The sequence below is a fragment of the Coffea arabica genome, chromosome 11c (assembly GCF_036785885.1).
Source record: "Coffea arabica cultivar ET-39 chromosome 11c, Coffea Arabica ET-39 HiFi, whole genome shotgun sequence".
NCBI lineage: Eukaryota > Viridiplantae > Streptophyta > Magnoliopsida > Gentianales > Rubiaceae > Coffea > Coffea arabica.
Genome location: NC_092330.1, coordinates 28,658,395 through 28,674,542, shown reverse-complemented (window position 1 = coordinate 28,674,542; position 16,148 = coordinate 28,658,395). Strand labels below are relative to the sequence as shown.

General features: G+C 33.7%; 1 protein-coding gene across 1 annotated transcript; it reads right to left on the bottom strand.

The window, feature by feature from the left end:
- Positions 1-10,483: 10,483 nt before the first annotated feature.
- Positions 10,484-12,346, bottom strand: LOC113715457 (protein LYK2-like). The gene has a single exon (XM_072071424.1). The coding sequence runs from the start codon at positions 11,737-11,739 to the stop codon at positions 10,489-10,491; it is 1,251 nt and encodes a 416-aa protein (XP_071927525.1). The 5' UTR covers positions 11,740-12,346; the 3' UTR covers positions 10,484-10,488.
- Between the last annotated feature and the right edge of the window lie 3,802 nt (positions 12,347-16,148).

Below are 16,148 nucleotides of genomic sequence, written 5' to 3'. Positions count from 1 at the left end.
GCACTTAAAGTAAAAACCCGTCAACCTCATCGAGTTTCATCTTGGTAAATGTATCATTAAAATAATAACAAGATATGCAATGGCACATATTTAGTCGTACGTTTACCTGCCTAACAACCACCTCTAGGAAAATCATTTTCTTATACAACAGGAACCAGTATTGTAAGGCGAAATTTGGGCATTCTCTTCCACACCTATAACTGTTAAAAATTGAATTGTGCACATCAAATTAATAATGCATTCAACTAAAATACAAACGTTCAAGCATCCCAAAGTTGTGCTATTTATGTATATGTAAAAGCATGTATGGGTTAGTTGTGCGGCTTTTGGTCGTGTAAAACGCTTTACAAAGTCAGAAGTACAAACAGGCAAGTGTGACGCTACCCTAACTGAAATGACTCAAACCCTCAATGTCTCGCAAATAATCCAACCAATAACAACTTATATCATTTTTAAAGGTGTCGACAAATAGCTGTCCAATAAATAAGATCAAAATGTAGTATCAAACATGCTGTTATACTAATTCTTCTGGTGTATCATTTGGAACAGACTCGTATAAAAAGTCGAATATGGGTACAAATTTCGACCTCCCATTCTTAAAGTGACGAGTCTCAAGCCTAAAGTCTAGAAATTCCTCAATTAAATCCTTCTTACGTGCAAGATTTCTATTTTGATTGATCAACATCACTAGTAATCCATCAACACGCAGGCCCCATAATACCTTCACGTCCTGTAAGCTGACGATCGCCTCATCCACGAGAAGATGAAAAATGCCGATCCCTTGCCTCCAGCACTCAATAAGCGCGATAATCAATCTATGATCCAGTTCATAGAGAGTTTACCTATACGATTCTTCAAAAGCCTACAGCATGAAGATAATTTGCTATACGGTGGTTCAACTGATTCCTCATTTTTCGGATTCTTTGATAGGAAGTACGTTGAGACAATTTTCATTTGAAAAAATTCATCAATGGAACTATTATTAAGGAATATGTATTTACTTGTACCATTCTCAAACCTTTGATTTTACAACATTCCCTACGACTTGGCTTATCATGTAACATTCATTTGTACTCCGATTCTACTATCATTTTTTTACTTTCACGTACAGGAGTAGGAAATATGTTGTTTGACTCCGTTTCAAAGCTAAATTGGACAAATGATGTTTGTCTGGCATCGTGATCATTGTGGATAAGGCGGTTTTGTGGCTCCACCTTCACATATATCTCACATGTCATGTGTGATGACATCGATTTCATATGATATAGTATACCAATGTCATTTTCGCACCCCAATTGCACTCCAACAAATGTACTTTGGCCAACAGAATTCCTAAATCATAGATTCAACTTGAAAACATTCCTATCTAGGTGCATGTAGGTGTATGCTCTATCCACCAATTCATCATAATTTATTCAATATTTCACTTATATGATTTTTTCTCACCACCTTTTCTAATCCATAGGATATTGACAAACAGTCTTCCTGTGGAACAATGACTACTTTGACAAGATAAAGAAGAAGATGTGGAGGGATCTAGATTTGGAGTTGTGCGAGAGAGAAAAAGAAATGTTAGTCTAGTTTGGGGTTCTCACTTAAGTGAACAAGGGCCAATTTATTTTATAGAAAACTGTCAACGTGACATAATAACTATAGAAGTTGCTTTGATATAATAATTGTACTGAATTTGTAATGCTAATTTGACTGAAAATTTTTTTAACTAAAACTGGCATTGTTGATCTCTTGTATCAACAGTCATGACTGAAATGTTAGCTGCTACATTAAAAAACCTATTTTTTTTATTGCAACAAATCGAATTTGCAACAAATGAAAAAATCCTATGAACTAGGCTAATTTCTCAGAATATACCCAAAAAAAAAGTCCGTCAAATGTATCTCTGACAAACGCAATATACAAAACTATACCTACCATGCCCAGTCAACACGGTAGGAATTTTGTTTTTCTAATCGCTGCAGGCTGTCATGCTGACTGTGCATGGCAGCCTGCAGCCAAATTTTTTTAAAAAAAATCGAGCCCCTGCTACCGTGCACAGTCAACACGGGAGTAGGCAGGGATTTTTTTTTTAAAAAAAAAGCTACAGGTTGCCATGCTGATTTTGAGGCAGCAGGCTCGATTTCGAGGTGCTGATTTCCAAAGAAAGGTTGCCCAAGTCTCCAGCAGTAGCTGTTCATAAAACTTTTAGCTTAGCAGGAGCATCAATTTCAGAAGAAAAGTTCAGGGGTATTAGAGAATTAATATTGGAAATTTTTCTTAAAACCAAGGTTTATTATTATTTTGCTTATTTAGTGTATATGTCAAAAAAAAATCGGTCGAACAGGAGTTTGTCATGTAATCCATTTGGACTACTCATTCGGATAAGTTGCATGCCGTGCATCTTTTTATGAGTCAAATTATACGTGCTTCCACCGTGCAATTTTGGTTCTATAGAAAAGTATTTGAATTCACTAGGAGACATTATATACTTCAACCGAAGTCCTTTCATTTGGATAAAAGCTCTTGAACATATGGTTCAAAAATCAAAAGTGAACTCTAGAAAAGGGAAGCTTCCTATATTAGAGTCTGGAGGTGTAACAATTTCAAATTTGGCATAGCAGTAGCCCAAGACAATTCAAATCACAATCTTCCAGCAAAATTTGGATTCCCTTCAGTTCCAGCATATAACATGGAAACTAATAACACCATTTCCACATCATCTTAATCAGGTAAAATTTACTAGTGCTGAATCTCCATTGCCAAAACTGCATTACTTGGTGCAGATACTAAGCTTTCTCTTTCTTTCCCTGCCAAAGCAGTTGTTGTCCAATGTTTGTTAACTGGGATGCTGAAGTATCCAATTGAAGTTGTCTTGTAATGCCAATAGACAAGTCCCTTCCCAACTCAGTTCCAGAGAACAAGAAGGATGAAATGATTCTGAAGCTGTTTCCAAGAGTTGGGGGAACCTCAAAATCAGCTCCTGAAAACAACTAAAACTTAGGCTCGATAAAAAAACAATTGGCGCAAGTTGCTGTGCTGATTGTGCACGGCAGCCTGCAGCTTTTTTAAAAACAAAATTTCCTGCCTGCTATCGTGCTGACTGTGCACGGTAGCAGAGGCTCGATTTTTTTAAAAAAAAAAAAATTGGTTGTACGCACGGCAGCTTGTAGCGATTATAAAAAAATAAAATTCCTACCGTGCTGACTGGGCACGGCAGATATAGTTTTGTACAATCCGTTTGTCAGAAATACATTTGATGGAATTTTTTTTTTGGAATATATTCTAAGAAATTAGCCTATGAACTGTGACCATTAATCATCACTTGATCAATGGTCCGAATACTAAAGCTGCAAATGACCTTTGCAATTTAAAAAAAAAAATCAGTTCTCCACATATGTAATTTGCAGCAATTTGTGGACCATTGATCAAGTGGATCAACGGTCCACAAATTTCACATGTGCGGAATAAATAAAAAATCACTGCAGATCAAGTTTGCGGCGATGTGTGGAACGTTGATCCATTGTATCAACGGTCCACAAATTTCGTATGTGCTGAATAACAAAAAAAAACAGCCGCAAATTTTGCTTGTGCGAAATTTTAAAAAAAATTATTCATATTGTCCACAAATTTGCTTGTGTGAAATTAAAAAAAATTATTCATATCGTCGTAAATTTAATTTGCGCCGATATGGTGGCTGTTGATCAAGTGGATTAGCTGTCCACAAATTTTGCCATGTGCGGCATTAAAAAATTAAAAATTCTTTTGCCGTAAATTTTGTGTGTGGTAATAGGATTTTAAAAAAATTTTCTTCACCTTCAAATCACAACCATTGACATATATTAATCAATGGTCTATCTGCATCTAAAATAAAAAATTTCTACTAAAAATCTTAATTTAAAAAATTCTTAAGCAATTGAAAATAAATGCAAAAATATGTCAATTTTTTTTTTTTGCATCAATATTCCCACCTGTAGCAACCCTTATATTATCCACATATCTTACACATCACCACTTTTGTGATTTTTTTATTTTAACATTATTCTGAGAATTTCGCCAAGTTGTTTTGATACAACAATTGTATAGAATTTGCAATGCTAGTTTGACCGAAAATTTTTTGACTGAACCTGGCACCGTTGATCTCTTGTATCAATGGTCATAACTAAAATGTTAACTACTGCATTTAAAAAAACTATTTTACATCACCACAAATTGAATCTATAGCAAATGAAAAAAAACCAACGAACTGCGATCCGTTGTTCATCACTTGGTCAAAGGTTCGAAAACTAACTCCGCAAATGACCTTTGCGGTTTCAAAACGAATAAATTTAGTTCTTCGCATATGTAATTTGTGGTGATTTGTGGACCATTGATCAAGTGGATCAACGGTCCACAAATTTTGCATGTACAGAATAAAAAAAAAGGCCGCAAATCAAGTTTGCAGTGATGTGTGAACCGTTAATCCACTATATCAATAGTCCACAAATTTCGCATGTGAGGAATAAAAAAAAATTCACCGCAAATCAAGTTTGTGACGATGTGTGGTGGATCAATGGTCCACAAATTTCGCTTGTATGGAATTTAAAAAATTATTCATGTCGCCGTAAATTTAATTTGCGCCGATATAGGGGCCATTGATCAAGTGGATCAGCAGTCCACAAATTTCACCATGTGCGGCATTAAAAAATTAAAAATTCCTTCTTCACAAATTTTGTGTGCGACAATAGGATTTAAAAAGTTTTTTCTTCACCTTCAAATCATGACCGTTGACATATATTAATCAACGGTCCATCTGCGTCTAAAATAAAAAGATCTATCGAAAATCTTAACTTAAAAAATTCTTAAGCAGTTGAAAATAAATGCAAAAATACGTTGAATTTTTTTTTGCACCGATATTCCCACCTACGGCAACCCTTATATTATCCACATATCCTACACAACACCACTTTTGTGATTTTTTTTTTGTTTTAACATTATTTCGAGAAATTTGCCCAGACGTATTAGTATTTTTGCCACATAGGGTTATAGAGTTGTAGCCTCCAGATTCGTGTAAGAGTAGTAGCCTCTCTATAAGTTTTTGTCCACCGTTTCTTGTATTATAGCTGCAGCCACGTTTGACTAATAAAAGAAATTTTCCCTTACCTCTATATCATTTTTCCTTGATTGTTCCTATGGGTTTATGGTTGTTTATCAATTTGGGTCCATCAAACACCACATATGATTTTAGGGAAAAAGAAAAAAAATATCATGACAAATCCAAAATTTTTTCATCACTTTGTTTTCTAGCAAAATTTACTATTTTCTTTATAAAAAAAAAAAAAAAAAAACTTGCTCCACCATGATGCAATTTTGTTTTTCAACTCCCTCACACTATAATTGAGATTTTTACATTACTAACTTTAAAATCTAAATAATTTCTCAAAATGGACTACAAACAATTATATTCATATTGATATATTTTAATTTATGTAAGGGTTAAATGCAAAATGCACCCTAGAATTATGCGCAGTTAGCAACTTGGCCCTTACACTATTAATTGTAGCAATTTACTACTTTATACTACGAATTTTTGGCACTTTGCTCTAATTAAATTATTGTAACAAGTAATGTTTTAATGGAAGGACAACAATAACCCTACAAATAATGTGTTACCTGAAATACCCATTTCTTTAATTTATTTTCTCTTACTTTTTGTCTTTTTTTGTTTCAACCATGAACAATCTTACACTGCTTGCCATTACCACTACACCAAAAATACGTATCATTGAACCACCACAAAAGAAGAAGAAAGTCAAGATTAGTTTATGTAAAACTAGAGCAAAATCAAGCCTTTGTATCAAGGCTAGAAACCCATCACTAACTTATGCAAAAAATTGAAGATACACCTTATAAATCCACACCAAATCTTCAAATAGTAAAACTCATAACACAATCTTATCATATATAGAACCAATCGCACACTAAGTCAAACTTCAATATGCAACAAATAGAAATAAAAACAACCAATAACGTAAACAATCAGAGAAATTAGAAGGATAGGAAATGACCGAAATTGGGTGTCTTGAATCAAAAAGTACCGAGAGATTAGCTAGTAGCAATGAGGGTTCGTAAACTTGAAGTGGATTGTGATTTTGGAACTTGAGAAATGATTTAAAGAGAATGCACTCAAGAAAGAGAGGTAATGATAAGTTTATGAGGTTAGGAGTAGGCATATCAATGGATCGTATCTTATCCAGATCCAATCCAAACCCAGCATACTTGGATAGGGTTTAGATTTAATTTCTCAAATCCAGATCCTATCCAAACCTAGACTCTGTAAAAGAGTTGTGGGTCTGGGTAGGGTTTAATTTTCTATGATCCATATTTATATCCAAATCCATATCAAACCCTACTCAGATCCATAAATATATATATATATATAATTAAATATATATTAGTAAATTTATGAAATATTCTAATATTCTATGATCGTTGGATCAAATACAGTAAGATTTCATGATTGTTTTCTTTTTTCAATCTAATCCTAATTGTTATTGTAATTAGTACAAACTTTTGCAAAAAAAAAAAAAGGAGAAAAAGTAAAGGAAAATAAATGAAAGATTGGAGAAAATATAGTTGAAGTTTTAAAAATAAATCAAAGCAATCAATAATAGTTATTTTTTGAGTTCATGATGTTGCATTCAATTTCTTGAATATTAATTTTGTTATTTGAAAATAAAAACTGGATGGTGTTTTTTTGAAATCTATATATTTTCACTTTAGTGTATTTACAAAAATGCAGTGGGTACCCAGATCTAGGAGAATCTGGGTTTAGACTTATTTTTCAGACTTACAAGGGTTTGGGTCTGGGTATGGGTTCAACTAAATTTTAATGGGTCTAGATCTGAATCAAATGGATCCAATCCAAACCCTACCCATTGACATGCCTAGTTAGGAGCTTGAAAAGGTTGATTTGAATGGAAAAAATGAAGAGCGATCCATATTTGGGAGTTTGATATGGGGGATGAGATGGATAATAACTTGGTAGTGTGGTTTGGAGAAAGAGGAGGACGATTACTTGTGAGTTTAAAGGAGAAAGGAGGAGGAGAGATGTGGACAATTTGTTAATTGTCATTTAATTAGGACAGATTTGTCATATCACCTTATCTTAAGCAATCTGCAATGAAATCGATAATAGAAGATGTCACTATAATTGATAGTTTAGGGGGCAAGTCACTAACCAGACATAGTTCAGGGGTGCATTTTGCATTTAACCCTTTACATAATCAAACTAAGCATTTCATGTGTTTCTTATCCTATAAATAGACATGTAATGCTTTCTAACTTTTCTATTATAACATTTAATCTTTTAGTGTTTTATTTATTAGGACTACACATAGGAAAGTGTCATGGATTATGTTACACTCTCAAATCAAATAGTTTTACTTTACAAAATCAAGTGCTGAAGATGGTCACGGAATTCATTTCTTATGTGTTATCATTCCAAAAAGATCAACCAATGAACAACCTAAAGATACATTCTCAACTTTTCCCTTTTATCGCATTTTTGGTAAATTACGATCTTATTTTTGTGTTCTGCTGTGACAAACAGTACCACAAAACTGAGATACTTCTTTTTTTCTTCTTACTAATATAACTCCTAAAGTTCTCTAAATTACTAACTCAAATCTAAATCAATTAATTATTTTTGCTCTAACTAAAATCCTCCGTCCTTTATAGTTTATACATAGCAATGGGTAGCACTTAAACTATGACCATAGACCTGGACTATATCTTATGTAATAAATTGGCATACATTTATGCCAAGATTTATGCCTAAGAAGTTTAAGAGAAGGACTCAAAACCAATTATGTCACTTTCAAGTTTGAATCACTTTCTTTATAACATTTACTTCATTTTCCGTATTTATGCTAGTCAATTACTTCTCCTTTTACTCTACTATCCCTAGTTAAGATAGAGAAGATAGCCCTATATCCTCTATTAGCAAGTATAAAAGCAGTTATACAACTTATCATTCTTGTGATTGTTATGTATCTTCTTTTCATAAGTAAATCTTTTGGTGTATTTTTGTGTGTGCGCGTATAGATGCATATATGTATGTATACCATGTGCTAACAGTAGTATATTTTTTTCGTGAAATGTACAATGTAATATTCTTATAATGAAGGTGCATTATAAGGTGAATAAATTCCACTGAGCTACAAGATGTGCAACATGATTTGGTTTTGGGAATTTTTGAAATTATTTTTGAATGATTATGCGTAGATAAACTCCAAAGACAGCAAAATTTTATGGAGTTTACAATAAATCCCATAGATCAAAATTTTGACCTTAGAATTTTTGTCAAAACTATTTGAATGGTGATGAAATGGGTCATGAACCCGGAAGGTAAAATTGGGAGGTGGAAGGAAGGCAATTGACAAGATGAAGAACTGTGTTTGGGATTTCTTGGGTCCTTTTATTAGATTTTAGCATCAAGTTTGAGTTTGAACTCATTGAATAGCTAATTTGTAAATGTTGACATGCATAGATATTCAATGAATTACTCGTGATTTACCATGATTCAGAATCTATTGGAGTTTCATGGTAAACCTTTATTATTTTTCAAACCTATTAAATCCAGTAATTTTTCAACTTTGTTATTTTTGTGAGTGCATTTGATGTATTTTCTATCAATATACATTTCATAAATAAATTTGTATTTTTTGTCAAAAAATGAAAAATAACAAAGAATCGCTCTGTGCCACACTAGAAGTAGCAACAAAGTGCTACTTAATGGGGTGGTTATATGCCTCACCCACCTCAATTTTGTCAAAAAGTAATAACACTTACCAATAACATTTTCATTAAAACCTTTTAAATACTTGAAAATTTTGAAACCAGAGCAAGAAATTCTAGATTCAAAACATGTTGCGAGCTTAAGTTAATTGCATATTAGCAGTCAAAATGTGACTTGAAAGGCTAAACCAGCTAGGTGTAATTTTGATAAAGTTTTAACTTGTATGATCCACCATTTTGTTGTATATCATAATTTTCTCATGGATTCCTGTAGTCTATGCTATTCTGTGATAGAAGAATGAAAGATAGCACCATTTATGTTTTGCCTGGAGGAATTTAAGGTTATATGAAAAGGGATAAGAATAATGTCAAATTTTCATCATGGGCTCATCCCCTCATTTCTGGTAAATGACAAATCATCCCCTTATGATTTTGCTTACAACCACATGACTGCCCTATCCTTTTTTTTTTTTTTTTTCGAAAACGACAACTGTTGTATAACCTAATCTATTCTACACTAAGGGGGAGGGGGCGGACCTAAGGGGACCCAGGGATAACTCGGAAGGGACTGAACCATCACCGAACCAAATTGATGCACAACACACCCGCCTGAATTTTTTGAAGCAAACCACTTAAATGTGGCATTTTGGTGGGAGGCAAGGTTTGAATCGTTGCCTCCCACCCCACCAAGTTAGGTGGTAGCCACCAGCCCAAAGGCTGGTGGTTCACATGACTGCCCTATCATTTTAATATAATTACATAATTCTCCTGTGGCTTTATAGAATATGAAAAATGGACAAAATTAAATATGACCAACAGTGTCAATTGAAGTGCCAGTTATACCGTTACTTAAATATTTAACATTTTTCTTTCTATTTGATTTTGTCACTAACATTTGCTGTATATTGCATTGTTCAAGGTCAAATTAAGAGGAGCAAAACTTTATTGGGTCGAAATGTAAAATTGAAAGAATAGCTTTTTTTCCTCCACCGCTTCTTCAATCTCTAACTGCTTCACAATTGGAAAGTCAACACCATCGCAATCGGGAAAGTCAATAACCACTACCGGACCACCGTCAATTCCCAAAAACCCCAAAAAACCTCTAAATTCATCCAATTACGAGAAATTAGAGGAACATTTATTCACTTCATGAAGGAATAGACCTAGCCCCAAAATTTTCATCTTTCCATTAGTATTCACTTTAAAATAGAGATCATTGGGTGACTTGTTCATATATCGCAAAAAAGGCTGTGGTGGAAGGTAAGAATATTCCTTTTTGTTCGCTTTTTAAAAAAAAAATAAATTAGTAGGCATTTTTCGAGCATTAGAGTGGCGGGAAAGACAATTTCTGTGAACTAATTATGTCATCATTTCAAAATGACACAGAGTTATATGGTAAAATATCATATGATCGCGGAGTTTGTGGTAATTTACTGTCTCATTTTTTGTGTTTTCATCGAATGTCCAAAATAGTAGTAAAAGCCATTTACAAGCATCATACCTTCTCTTTCCAATTTTCAAAGGCATTGTCGTGTTTAATCTTTCGCATCAAGAAAATTTTGTCAGAATACAATCTTCTTTAAACTCAGAGATTGAATAATTAGTTAAATATGTACTGAAAAATAAGGATATAACTATAGCAAACACCTTTGGAGCTCTAAGAAGACTATATTTAAATTCACATCAAATGTAAATTACAACATCTGATGCCTACTTTGTTTACATAGCAGTTGCTGCTGCCTTCACTAGTGGTTTGCACGAGCTTTCACATGTAGCAAACTGATCTCCTTCTGGCAATTCTTCAACTAATCTTGATAGCTTTTCAACAATTTCTCCTGCATTCGGCCTTAAAGATGCATCATCTTCGACACAGGCTCTTGCAAGGTTGGCTAAAGTTACTGCTGCATCAAATGAATAATTCTCTCCCAGTGCATTGTCTATCCACTCCCTCAGTTCTTCGGCGTTATCGGACTGCAAGATGAACTTGATTTTCTGAGACAAGCAAATGTAATCATCACCTTTGAGGTCAGTCCTTATCATTGGTGTTTGTCCTGACAAAATCTCAAGCAAAATGACGCCAAAAGCAAAAATGTCTATGCTTGGGGCAATTACACCCTGTTGAAGATACTCAGGCGCCAAATAGCCTGTACTCCAGGAGGCAGGTGGGCTTGGATTAGATTGCTGGTCTTCTACCCTGTCTTCAACACATCTAGCCATAGCAAAATTTCCAACTTTTGCATTGAAATCTTCATCTAAGAATACGTTTCGACTCTTTATGTTTCTGTGGACATAAGCAGGATGCATAATGTGGTGCATGAACTGTATGGCTATGGCTACATCTAGGCAGATCTTCAGCCTTTGATTCCAAGTCAAGAAGCAATAGCAGGACTCAATGAATTGGCTCTTCATGGCCAATCCACCGTGAAGCCAGTCCTTCAATGATCCATTCCTTGCATATTCAAAAACCAAGAAGGAATCAGACTCAGAGCCCTCTGTCATACTGCAGGAGGTCCCTAAAAGCCTGATTATATTGGGATGATGGTGAATGGCATCATAAAAAAGCCCAAGCTCAATCTTTGAGATGGTTTCCATCGACGTACGCTTTATCGCCAAGTTCTTTCCATTTAGACGACCATGGAATACAGAATCCTCAATGAGATTAGCTGAACTGAAATCCTCTGTCGCCTTTCTCAGTTCTTCAGTACTATATGTCTCAACCAGTACTGTTTTATGTGGGGTGGTGTCGATCGTGTGACCGTTAAGAGAATCGTCATTGGATCCCTCGAATGAAACTTTCTTCTCGCTGGTAGTTCTTACGCTCAAACTAAGCTGTTGCAGCTCAACATCTGCATTCTTACATTGGCCATGCTTCCTCCTCTTCCACTGAAAGAGTAGGAAAGCTGCTGCAGTAGCAACACTTAACCCAAATGCAATTGCAGCAATAGCAATGTAAACGCCAACTATCCACATCTTGGCAAGGAGCCCAATTACTATAAGATAGGCTAAGCTTCAGCTGGAATTAAAAGAGTCGAGAATCGCACAAAAAACTCGTCTGTTCCCAAACCTGCTAAAGATCTGTTAACTTACTAACATTATAATTTCAAAAGTAATACTAAAGCTGAAGGTTCAGGTAGCCGCTTATCAGCTTCACTTACAGGACAAGATAGAGAAAGCTTTACTCCGTTGGCAAACTCGCAAGAAGATGGATCAAGATTACACGGTGACAAAGTCAGGCTTTGGAAGTTGTTAACCCCTCCAACGGCTAAAGAGTACTGAAAACTCTATATGAATTTTGAGGGTGATTTTCCTCAAATCTGTTTCAAATAACCCACGAACACTGCTCCATTGAGTCTAAAATCAACCGGGATCAGCGGAGGCTGATTATGGGGAAGGGATTCAGTGCTAGCAGCAGAAAAGCCAGATGCTTCTAAGAGCAACGAAAGATTGATGCCCAAGTAGGTTGAAAACTGATCAGGAACAGTAAGAATTGGTTTGAAGAACAGCAGATGTACTGCAACAATCTTGTTATCTGTTATTTAATATTTATTCCCATCACAAGGATAACCTGAAGATGCGATGCCTGAGAGGTTACCTGGCAGCTCAGCAAGTCCCGTTTCAGTGCAGCAAGAACGAAAACAAGTACAAAGACAAAAGCAAATCGAAGGTCCTCAGTCTTATTTGGAGCGTAATGTTAAAGCATAAGGACAATTCTATGGCGGAGAATCAGGTCAACTCCTTATATAGGGAGATAAAACGTGAAGCTGACAACAAACAATCACTGAAATTAAGGTGTCTTTTGTAGCTGACCCTATGAATTAGTCTATAAATTGGCAACCGGCTATGTCAGTCTGAAATGGGTTGGTTGGACGGACTGCGGTGCTGTCAAATCTTGGTAGTTTTGTGGTCCACAATATTCCGCATCGCTAACTCCGCATAACTACGCGCCAGTGGAGTGAAATGGTAGGACTGAGGAGCATAAATAAATCCAAGACTTCAGAAAATTTTTCATAGTTCCTCGAAATATTAAAAATTAGTGCTTATGTCCTCGGAAAATAAACCTTGCCAGCAGGATTTTCAGAATTGTTTTATGTCCTCTTGAAATGTTCCTTGTGAATATTAGACTTTACTTGTGAAAGCCTTTATAAAAATGTAAGGATGTCTCTTCATGACTTTTTTACTAGTTTTACCCTCTCAAGCATATATAAATCTTTTCTATTGTCAACTATAAATACAGATACAAAAATTTAAGTATTCATTGTTAAAATTTCTAAACATAAAGTAAATAGTTCAGTATGATATTTAATGTTTGATTATTTATATCATTTTTGAAAAAGTATGATAACTAAATATCGCAAGTACAAAAAATGTTTTGAATTATCTATTTAATTACGGAACACTTGTTATAAAATTAATAAACAAGTGATGAAAATTATGATAATAGAATTGTAACTAATATTTATGGAAATTTATACTAATGCTTAATTGTTACTTGTTGCCAAAAATGATGCATCAACATGTAGAAAAAACTTGAAGTTGAACTCTAGTTTGTTTTGTTCTTGAAAGTTGAGTTTGAATTTAAATCGAATTTATTTTACCTTGTTTGAGTTCAATCAGATCCAACACAATCAAAGCTCGATTAATTGAGCTTAGTCAACCCAATCAAGTCTCATTAAGCTCAATTCAGTTCAATTGAGTTTAATCGAGCGCAATCAAGTTTAAGTAATATAAACTAATATTTTATACAATTTTAAACAAAGGACACGATAGATATTTTATACTAATAAATATAAAAATTTTGATATATATATATATATATATATTGAAGCTCAATTGAGCTCATTTATACTCGACGAATTTTCGAGACTTGCATATTAGGTTCAAACTTGAGCTCTTCAAGTTGTTCGATCTATTTGAACTCGATCATTAAGAACTCAAACTTGCAAGTAACTCTATTGAGTTACGCTTATTTACACCCTTAATTACACCTAAAATGCCCATCATATTTTTTTAAATGTTATGTTGCCAAGTGCAAAACTACTATAACCTAAATTTTAAAATTTTTTATAATAGTTGAAAGATTAATATCATGGGTACTTAAAGAAACGATTCTAGTAAAAGTACATAGCGTGAAGTTTCATTTGGTTTGCCTCGCATTACATGTTGTAGAAATACATTTATATTTGGTATGAAAATGAATATTAATCAATGATACAAGAACGGGCCTATTAGAATAAAATTTTAAATTTGGATATAAGTAGGCATGTTAATTAGTAAATCTTATCTAGATCCAATTCAGACCCAATATACTTGGGTAAAGTTTGGATTTAATTTCTCAAATCCAACCTTTACCCAGACCCAAACCCCTATTAGAGAGTCATGGGTCTAGTAGAATCTAATTTTTTACTATCTATACCCAAATTTAGATCCAAACTAGACTCTACTCAGATTTATGTATAAATTACATACATATATATATAGATATACACACAAACATATACATACATGTATATAAAATCTAATATTCTATAGTCATTGGATCAAATACATTAAGATTTTATGACTGCTAAATTAAAAGATATGCTTTTAATATAAAAAAAATCGCCTAATCCCGCCCATCTATTGTGTGACTCAATGGACGTAGATGAAGTTTTGAAAATAAAAAAAAAGTAGTTGATACTAGTTCTTTCTTTGAGTTCATAATATTGCATTCAACTTATTGAATGTTAATTTTATTATTTGAAAATAAAAATTATATAGTATTTATGTTATTTTTAAACTCTATATATTTGTAAAATATTTTTACTTTAGTTCTTTATTGTATGTTCAAAAAAGTATCCAAGAATGGCCAAACCCATGAGGATACGTGTCTAGATTTACTTTTTCAGGCTCACAAGGGTTTCTGTATCTAATTAAATATAATGGGCCTAAATTTGGATTAAAGGAATCTAATCAAATCTTACCCGTTAACATGCATTAATATAAGTAACCTCAATACAAGTATGTTATTCGCTAACTTTTCCCTCTTATTAAATATGTTCCGAAATGATATGAGGATCATATATATATATATATTCAGAAAGCGAGGTATTTAGTGCAAATAATTGAACAAATCATTAGGTTTCAATGCAAATCAACTTATAAATTAGTAAATTTTAATATAACCAATATAAATAAATTTTAGTTATATGAAATAATTAAATTTATCCAAGTAAATTGGAAACACTTTTGTGTAATTGTCTACAATTCCCTTGTAATTTTGTCTTCATATTTATTTTAAAATCCTGTCATAGGAGCATATTATTCTTTATTTTGAAAACATTTATGCATGCCAGAGAGATAAACACCTATTAGGCGCGTTGTCTGTCAAGGCAAGTGCATTTTCTTTTGACCGTGTGCACCGGTTATTACCTCCACGTTCAACAACTCTTTGTCTAGTTGTCATGTTAACCCTCTCTCTACCATAAATATGCTGATGTCAGCATCAACACGTGTCCTTCTCAAGTTTATTCGCCATATATGTGGAGTTGACTCAATTCTCCATAGAAGTTTGATCCTAAAGCATAAATGTAATGGATTATATCTGTGCAGAGGGAGCAGCTGAGCAGGACCACGAAGTCTCACGTGGACTAGTTGGGAAAGTACAAATGACTTTGACAACATCCAGTAAAAGGGTTGAAATTTGGGATCTATACAAACTGTTTCCCGGAAAAGTGCAGATTCATGGACAGAATCCTTGGGAGTTGGGATTTGCACGTATTGTATATTGGCAATCGGCCGACGCTAGCAATTCGGGCAATCTTCAGTCTTGGACTTAGCGCACAGATTACTATCCGATTTGCCAACAAGGCTTCACCCTTAAAATATGTGGTTCGAAAATCACATATTATGTCTATATAAGTTGGTTTAATTGATAAAAATGAAAATAAAAAATATGTGTGTTTAATTTGTTGTTGATGTAAAAATTATATTGATGGATAATTTAGAAGCATTCTTATAAGCAACCTATCATTTCAGAATTATACTACTCCCTCCGTCCCGTTTTCTTAGTCTTGGTCTTTTTTCACACAGATTAAGAAAGTGTAATTAATTTGGTTGGAAACATAAATTTAGATTAATAATTTCCTAAAATACCCTTATGCTAATCAATGTAGTCAATGTATTGGAAAAACTCAATGTATTCAATGTAGTGGGTTAGCATTTAATAACAATGTATTAATAACAAAATATTTAATAAGGGTATTTTAGATAATTTGAAAGATTACTATATTTCTTAATGGGAAAGTGGACTACAATTTGGGACGGACGAAAAAGGAAAACAAGACTAACAAAGTGGGACGGATGGAGTATAATATATGGTGGTAATAAAAAACAAAACTATT